The sequence below is a fragment of the Myotis davidii genome, unplaced genomic scaffold, assembly GCF_000327345.1.
Source record: "Myotis davidii unplaced genomic scaffold, ASM32734v1 scaffold49, whole genome shotgun sequence".
NCBI lineage: Eukaryota > Metazoa > Chordata > Mammalia > Chiroptera > Vespertilionidae > Myotis > Myotis davidii.
In genome coordinates this window covers 4,880,705-4,889,369 of record NW_006300375.1, presented here as the reverse complement: position 1 = coordinate 4,889,369, position 8,665 = coordinate 4,880,705, and the positions used below count along the sequence as shown (strand labels likewise).

The following is an 8,665-nucleotide window of genomic DNA, read 5'->3' as shown; positions in this document are numbered from 1 at the left end:
CCTTCCTCCTCGAAGCCAACCCTGTGCAGACAATGCTGGTGTTCCCAAATGTGTGTTGCGCACCTTTGTGCAAAGTCCCTGTTCTCAGAGCTGGGGAGTCCAGATACGATTAAGACATGGTTCCTGCCTTCAAAAAGCATCTCGTGCTGTTGACTATACCTTGTCAATTTTTTTTTTTTATACCTTGTCAATCTTGTTCCTCTCTCTTGTCCACTGTGCCGGCGGACACTCTAACCACTGAGCTCCCTGGCCAAAGCACTGAGGTGCCTTTAATGTGTAATTTTTTATTTCTATGTGTTCTGTTTTGTGTACATGCATTTTAATTTACATAAATGGTATTGTTATATATCTCAATTTCTTGTATTTTTCCACTCAACATTATATTTTTAAGATCAATCCATATGACTACATGTATACTGAAGTCAATATTTCCAACTGCTACCCAGTACTCCCTGGTGCACCTGCCTCCTCTACCTACTGCCTTCCAACAACTGACATTCAGACTGTCTGCAGCCCCCGGCGTCCACCAACAGGGTCCCACACACACCCTCTTCTCGTCTGCAAATCTAGGTTTAAGTCAGCCCTGTCGCTGCTCCAGGTCAGGCACCTCCTCCACCTTGCTCCTAGGAGGGTCTTCTTGACAACTGAAGAAAAACACCCAACATGAGCACATTTTTTTTGCCAGTAGCAAGTTTTATTCTAAGCAACTGCCAAGTCATCAAAGGGGACACTCACACAGGACCCAGGGGCCCACTCCCAACAGCAGTGCAGCAGGCACTCAACACTCTTGGGAGACAAGCACCCACGTGCTTTCTCTCCGTCATCTCTGGAACAGTCAATCCCAGAACTAACTGGGAAAGTGTGTCATTTGAACAACCTCAAGGAACAACTGGTCTAACAGGAACAAACTCAAATACAAGCTGATACAAGCTGAACAACCTTAAGTAACAAAGGAGCCGTCTACCCTGTGAGGCTGCAGAACCCAGCAAGGACGCAGATGGAAGAGGAAGCGAGCTGTGGCGAGAAACCCAAGCACCGAACTCCTGGGAGGAAGCAGCTCCGTACTCTCGGCTCCTTTCCCAGACTCCTCATTCTCATGGGGGCTTTGGGGTCCACTCCCACTGCTCTCTCCCCCTTGGTCCTTTTGATTCAGTGAGCCCCATCCGAGAGTGCTAAGTCCCCTCACAACAGGGAGCCCGCGTTATGCACCCTGATCACTGGCCTAAGTGTGGGCAGGCTAAAGGAGGCCCAGAAACAATCCCCGCCCAGATGGCAGCAGTCCCCGTGTTAGGAACAACTTCCACAACTTGGGAAGTTTAAAAACCAAGTGTCAGGCCATATTTTCTTTAAATCAGCTAAAATCTAATTCCAAAAAGGTTCTTCAGAGCAAGGTGAGCAGTTCATTTAAATTACTTCTACTTGTTATTAACAAGGAGGCTACAACAGAAGAGAAAACGGAGGGTTATGCTTCCCAGAGCTCTCCTGCACACCTGCTCATTCCTTTGGCCCGACTCCACCCGTGGGAAGACCTGAAACCCTGGGACAGACCCTCAAACCAACCCCCGTGCACAAGTATCAGCATGGACGGGAAAACCCGAGACTCGAAGGTGCCAGACACGGCAAACACAGCAGCAGGGTGGACAGCAGGGACAGGCCTGGCCCCGCCCTCCTCCACACAGTTCTGAGGACTTGGGCTCGGCCTGCTGCTTGGCCAAAGTTAGGCAAATCAAAATGACACCCCCAAGGAAGAAGTCAGTCCCTGACTCTGCACAGTGTCTCTTCGGGGGACCAATGCCAGCCCCCTCAGCCCCCCCGGACAGGCGGGGGGCTGGCACCCTTAGAGCAGGCCGTTGGGCCTGCCTGGCTCTGAGGCCAGCGTGCCACGCTCCCGCTGGTGGATCTTCTGGTGCTGCAGGAGGTGCTGCTTCTGCACGAAGCTCCGCTCACACTCGGGGCAGGTGTAGGGCCGCTCACCCGTGTGGATGCGCTGGTGCCGCACCAGATCTGATGGGTGGCTGAAGCTCTTGCCACAGTAACCACAGATGAGGCAACTCCGGCTTTTCCTCCAGGGGATGTGGCCTGGCAGGGCAACCAGGCTGTTGGGCGAGAACCTCTCCTGGACACGCTGGCCACCACTGGGCCCCTCCTGCAAATGGCAGCGCTGGTGGTTCGCCAGGTTCACCTTGCTGCTGAAGCTCCTCATGCACACGTCGCACTGATGCTGCTTCCCCTTCTTGGACGGGGGCTTCAGCAGCGGCCTGGACCTAAGACCCTCCTCTGGCTCCGAGGTGGTGGAAGACTCCCACGATGGGTGGGCCCGCAGATAGGCCAGCTGCTGCTCACAGCGGAAGCTGAGCTCACACTCAGGACAATCGTAGGGGCCGAAATCTTCCCTATTCAGCTTCAGGGCCGGATTACATTCCGGAGCCAGTTGCACCGGCCTATTAGATTTCTGCTTCGGGGGGCAGTCCAGATTTCTGTCACTGCCAGGGTCTCTGCTGCCCTCAGTGGGCTCCTCTAGATTAGCGTCCCCGGCCCCTGGTTCCAAGAGGACAGAGCCGCCCTGAGTGTTCCAGAGCTCAGTCTGCTCCGGGCCCAGGAAAGCCGGCTCTTCCGCGGGGCCTGAGAGCTCTCCCGGAAGATCCTCAGAGCGTTCCGGCGGGTACTCTACCTCCTGCTTAATCACAACCCCTTCTGATGCCAAAACAAAGAAAACCAACAAAAAAAGATCACATTATAGCACCTTTGGTTTCTTTGGAACTAAACATATGTGAATCCCAGAAGGGCTCAAATCAAAGGATCAAGGGAATTAGAGACTGACTGGGTTCCAAAACCTGGAAAGGGAAACCTATACTCAGGTAGAGACATGTGGGTGGGAAATCTGAATATATTCTTCTTATAGAACAATGTTATAAACAATAGTTTTTCTAAGTTTGTCCACAAATTACATTCAATCTCTGAAAAATGGCTAAATATACTGAAAAACTATACTTAGTTAGGAGTGTTAAAGTAATAAAAATAAGATTAAAAACACACACACACAACTAAACCGATAGCTTAAAAGTTCATGTATCCAGCTGTTCTTCCTGCACATTCTCCCCGAATTACCTGGCTTATAAATGCTTTTCCTGTCTCTCACCCAGTCAGCTTCACTCCTGATGCTGTGAGCAACCCTATCCTCAATGCCCTGTGGGTTTTGACTAAAGTCTGTTATGTACTCTCCTGTGTAGGACACGAAGAAGTCTGATATGGTCATGAATCTCAAGGATTCCAAATAGCAGTAAGGAGTTCAGACACACATAATAGGTGAGCTAATGATAATCATAAAAGAATCTAGAATAAGTAAATGCCACATGAGGCTACTAATGATCAATGTTTGGCAGTTTAGCAGTGGGAAAGCTCACTACAGACTGCAGGGAGTGGGGAGGGGAATGGAATATTCTGGAGCCACTCACCTGGATGGACACCACCAAGGCCTTCCTCCTCCAAGTCTCCCAGCATCTCTGTACCCAACTCCGCTTCTCCTTCTGGCTGGCCAAGGACCTCTGGGTTGGAAAGAGCACCCAGGAGAGTAAACTCTCATTGCACACTAGTCATTTGCTGATGAACGAGGTGACCAATGTCAAGGAGTCAATATTAAATCTTCAAAGTACTGTTTCTGTCACTTTCCCCTAGTAGTTTGGGACAATTAGAAAATTATGGCCCATTGGAATGATGTATTCAGCTAACTGCGCCCTCGGTACCCCTCCATCAGTCCCCTGTGGCTCAGCAGGCAGGCACAGGAGCCCATCACTCATTCCACCAATGCCACTGCGAAATGGCAGGCACTTATCCCCCACCTGTGACAGATAAGGCATTGGCCACAAGCAACACATGACCCAGTGAGGTCACAGTAACCTTTCTGACCCATTTGCTACTTTCCTGCCCCCTCCACTCTGCTCCAGTCCCGGTGGCCTTCTTGAGAACCTTCCATGAACCTGTTAGACTGTCAAGCATTTTGTCTACCAAACAAAATGCATTTATAATGTAATAACTAACATTTTGTATATCAAGATCTGTATCTATTAAGCAGTACTTCTCATCAACACAAAATAAACACCGAGACCACAACTGGCTGTGATTCCAGCCAAGTGCCCAGGACAATTTTTGGTTAGCCTGTACTGCCTGTCTCATCCCCGGTAACAAAGGATTCCTTATCAAATAGTCTTAAGCACTGGAAATATCACGAGGGCCTGGCCAGCGTGGCTTGGTGGTTAAGCGTTGACCTGTGAACCAGGAGGTCACAGTTCGATTCCCAGGGTGCGGGCTAGGTCCGTGGTGGGGGTGTGCAGGAGGTGGCCCATCAGTGATTATCTTTCATTGTTGATGTTTCTGTCTCTCCATCTCCTTTCTTCTCGGAAATCAATAAAAATATATTAAGAAAAAAAAATAGCATGAGGAACCCTAGCCATGTTATACTATAATGCATATCATGACCTCTTATCTATTAGTAAATATTATCAAGATCTGACAATGTGACCACAGAGAAGAAAGGCATGACACTATGACCTTTCCTAATGTCCTGGAGACTCCCATTTTTCCACTCAGCACAGGCCAGGAATTGTGGGATGTCTGGGTGGAAAGGGCTGCTTACTCAGAGAGACTAGCGTCTCATAGTTGCTCATCATCACATTTCTGTACAGCTCCTTCTGCCAGTCCTCCAGATTCTCCCACTCCTGCTCCGAGAAGCAGACGCCATCATTCTCGAGTGGCCTGGGCATCTGAAATCGCAAATGTTATACAGTGAGTGCTTCCTGTCTCAGCCATTAGGGAAAAGCCACCTACTGAGAATCTCAAATAAAAGGACTACCTTGGGGGCCTCCCCTGTGCTGCCCGGGGGCAGCCGCAGGACCCAGAAGTTCCTGTTCCTCAGCAGGTTCTCCATGTTCTCCATCCGCCGCTGCAGCAGCCCGTACTCCTGCAGCAGGGTCCCCAGCACGGCCCACTTGCCCTCCAGCTGGTTCCCGAACTCCACGGCCGTCTTCTCAAAATCGGCCAGCTTCTTCTCGGCTGTCTCCATGCGTCTCTCCAGGCTCTGCAGCTGGGCGGCCTGGGCCTCCATCTTCTTCTCCACGGCCTGGAGGGCGGCCATCACTGACTGGAGTGACATCTCTTCGGCCTCCGTCTCTTGTGGGGGCGGCGAGGGAGAGGCCAAGGGTGTGGCGCGGCGCTTCCTCCTGTGCTGGAGAGCCAGACAGGTCGGTCAGTCAGCGCCACTTCCCAACACCAAGCAGAGTCCGGCAGACTCCTAACGAGTACCTGGCTGCTACTCTTTAATTTAAAAAGTTTGCTCTTTTGTATTCTGATACTGCAAATTGTACACATATAATAAAAAGTATGGAAAAATAGAGAGAAGGAAGGAAGGAAGGAGGAAAGGATTATGTAATATATGTTGTTAGAATATTGGTGTATTTCCTATAAGGTTTTTTTTCATCTTTTTTTGGTCAATGAAATTGAAATCATACTGCACATGTTTTGTTACCTGCGTCTCATACATAGCATATTGTCTAACACTTTTCTGTGTCAGGATTCATTTTTTAAACCAATTTCTGTTTTGATATTTTGGGCTATTTGTGATGTTTTGCTGTGATATTATTTACATCTACTCCTGTCTCCACATTCCTGCCAGACTTCATAGTTGATCAGGTCCCCTTTGCTGAAACCTTTCAGCAGCCCCTTAAGGTTCCTTTAGCAGGACCTACAAGACTCAACTCATTCATCTGTGCACCCTGGCAGCCAGTATAAGTGAACAAATTCTTCATAATCATTCAGTGAAATGATCAAAGTCCTCTGACGTTCTTCTTATACTTCTCATTTTTATGGTCTGTCCTTGACAAGAGGAAAATCACTGTGGCTGAAGCTCAACATGACTAAGACCAATACTTGGGGAGTCCTCTTGAAGCTGTCCTCTTAGCCCCGCTGTCCTACTGCAGGTTCACATGTCAGCCCTAAGCCCGCAAGACTCATCTCCTTTTATGTGGCACACTTTGTTCAAGGCTGCTTCTCTCACCACAATGAAGACATTGAGACCAAGACATTGAGAAGAAATGTGTTTACAGGCCATTCAATGTCCTCTTTAGTGAACTACCTGCTAAAGTCTTGCCCACTTACTTTTGGGTTATCTGACTTTTCTTTTACGTCCCCTCGGATTTCACTGTAACTTCTGGACACTAATCTTTATCAGTTATATATGTTGCAAATATCTTCTCTTTATTTGTACTTTTTATTTTATTTTTTTACCCTCTTCAGTATTATTTGATCAAAAGTCTTTAACTTTAATGGAGCTGAATGTTATCAGTATTAATACTTTTATGGTTTGAACTTTTGTGTCAAAAGTTGTAAAACAGAAATCTAGAACCCACAATAGTCTTCTAAATACTTTATAGTTTTGATTTTCTCATTTAAGTATTTACCTCAACTAGAACTGATATTTGTATACGGTGCAAGACTCAATTTTCATATGGGAAATCAACAGACCTAACACTACATAATGAAAAATCCATCATTTACCCACTGATCTGAACTGCTATCTCTGTCATAAGTCAAGTTTTCTTACATATGTTTGTTTCTGGCTTCCCTATTCTGTTCTACGGGTCAATTTTTCTATCACTTTGTCAATATTGCCATCTTAATGGCCATAGCTTTTTGATAATTATTGATATCTGGTAAGGAAAGTCCTACCTCCTTGTTTTACAGGAGTATATTGACTATTTTAGGCCTGTTGATATTCTACAAATTTGAAAAATTTCACACAAAAAATATCTTTAGAGATTTTGTTTGGAGCTGCCTCAAATCCATAGGTAAATTTGAAAAGTGACATCTTTAGGATGAAATGTTTCAATCCATGCACATATGATACACTCCTTTTTAAAAGTATTTTTGATGTCTTTCAATATTTGAGCATATTTCCCAGGTACCTGTTCCAATCCTCAAATCCCAAAATTTAGAGGCTTAGGACAACAACATCTATCTTGCTCGTGAATCTGCAATTAAATGAGGGTTTGGCAGGGAGTGTGTGTCACCTGGAGCAAATAACAGGCAAGCAGGCACTGGGACCATCTGAGGCACCCCAAGCCACTCACAGAGGGCGCATGGTGACATTCTGCATACAGCCCTACCTAAGGTCCCAGCCCCTCCCACGGTCAGCACCAGAACACACTTTCATTACTAACAGGGTTTTGTTTTTATTTTTTTCTTTCTTTTATTATTTTTTCCTTCACCATTTATCCCTCTCCCACCCCCACCCCCACCACCTTGCAATCGCCACTCTGTTGTCCGTGTCCATAAGCTCCTTTTTCTTTTTGTTCAATCCCTCCACCACCACCACTTTAAAAAAAAATACTTTATTGATTTTTAGCGAGAGGAAGGGAGAGGGAGAGAAAAAAATCAATATGAGAGCGCAACATCAATCGGCTGCCTCCTGCACAGCCTCCACTGGGGAGCTAGCCCGCAACCCAAGCATGTGCCCTTGACTGGCAATCGAACCTGTATCTTTCTGGTGCATGAGACACCGCTCAACCAACTGAGCTACACCGGCCAGGGCAGTAATAGGGCTTTATGCCTTCTTTCTTTTCTCTTCATCAATCTCTCTATACATCAAAATTACATATATGGGGTAGATATATGGGAAAAATTAATCATATCCTCTCTATATGTCCTGTCTACTGAAATAGCCACTAGAAACATGTGGCTGTTTAAAGTTAAATTAATTGAAATTAAATTAAAAATGCAAGTTCCTCAGTCATACTAGCTACATTTTAAGTGCTCAATAGCCACATGTATCTTGTAGCTACTGCACTGAGCAGTGTAGGCAGAATATTTCCACTATCTCAGAAAGTTCTTTGGAGATATTACACCCTCACTAATTGTTTCCTGCTTGATAAAATAATAAGGCAATATCAAAATCTTCTACTATGGTAGTGAATTTTCCTTGTTCTATCAACTTTTGTTTTATATATTTTGAGGCTACATAATTAGGTGCATATAGCACTAGAAATGTCATATCAAGCTAGTCAATTGAGTCTTTTACCATTATAAAAATAGTACTAGTCCTCTATCTCTAGCAATATTAATATAGTTAAGCCAATTGCCTTCCTCCCTCTTCCTTTTTTTTGGTTAATTCTCTCTGGTTAATATTTTTTCCATTTGATTTTAGAAAGTGGAAGGGTGGAGGGAGGGGAGGAGAGGAGAGAAACATCAATGTGAGAGAGCCACATCAATTGGTTGCCTCCTGCACTCGCTACAATTGGGGCAGGGAACCTGCAACCCAGTATGTGCCCCTTCGGATTGAGGGTCAATGCTCTAATCACTGATCCACACCAACAAGGGCCAATTTTCTTTTGATTAGTATTAACCTGGTATATGATTTCCTATCCTTTCATATTCAGTCATTTCCACAGCTTTATCCTGTATTGTATGTTATAAACCATACAGTTGAATTTCCCTCATCCAGTCCATCTTTTTTCTTTTAACTAGATCATTCAGTCCATTTACATTTATTCTAATTATTGATGTATATTTATTTTGTACCTTTTCTGTGTGATTTATCCCATCTTTCATCTTCTTTCTTGCCTCCTTTAGATGATTTTTTCCTTATTCTGTTATTCCCCCTCCTTTTTTTCTTTTA

General features: G+C 45.6%; 1 protein-coding gene across 2 annotated transcripts; it reads right to left on the bottom strand.

Moving 5' to 3' along the window:
- Positions 1–672: 672 nt before the first annotated feature.
- ZNF212 (zinc finger protein 212) lies at positions 673–8,665 on the bottom strand. 2 transcript variants are annotated; one of them, XM_015572713.1, is made up of 5 exons: positions 8,569–8,665; positions 4,850–5,221; positions 4,634–4,760; positions 3,456–3,545; positions 673–2,697 (listed from the first exon to the last, which is right to left on the bottom strand). In XM_015572713.1, the coding sequence occupies exons 1-5, from the start codon at positions 8,596–8,598 to the stop codon at positions 1,838–1,840; spliced, it is 1,479 nt and encodes a 492-aa protein (XP_015428199.1). In that variant the 5' UTR covers positions 8,599–8,665; the 3' UTR covers positions 673–1,837. The 2 variants fall into 2 exon arrangements, with proteins under 2 accessions (XP_015428199.1, XP_006777218.1); XM_006777155.2 differs by having other exon boundaries at positions 673–2,694.

Excerpts from the sequence above, each read along its gene's own strand:
- ZNF212 (XM_015572713.1), bottom strand. The coding sequence starts at position 8,598 with ATGAAAGATGGGATAAATCACACAGAAAAG. Across the intron at positions 5,222-8,568 it reads GGATAAATCACACAGAAAAG|CACAGGAGGAAGCGCCGCGC; the intron begins GTACAAAATAAA and ends CTGGCTCTCCAG. Across the intron at positions 3,546-4,633 it reads TGAGACGCTAGTCTCTCTGA|AGGTCCTTGGCCAGCCAGAA; the intron begins GTAAGCAGCCCT and ends TTTCCAACCCAG.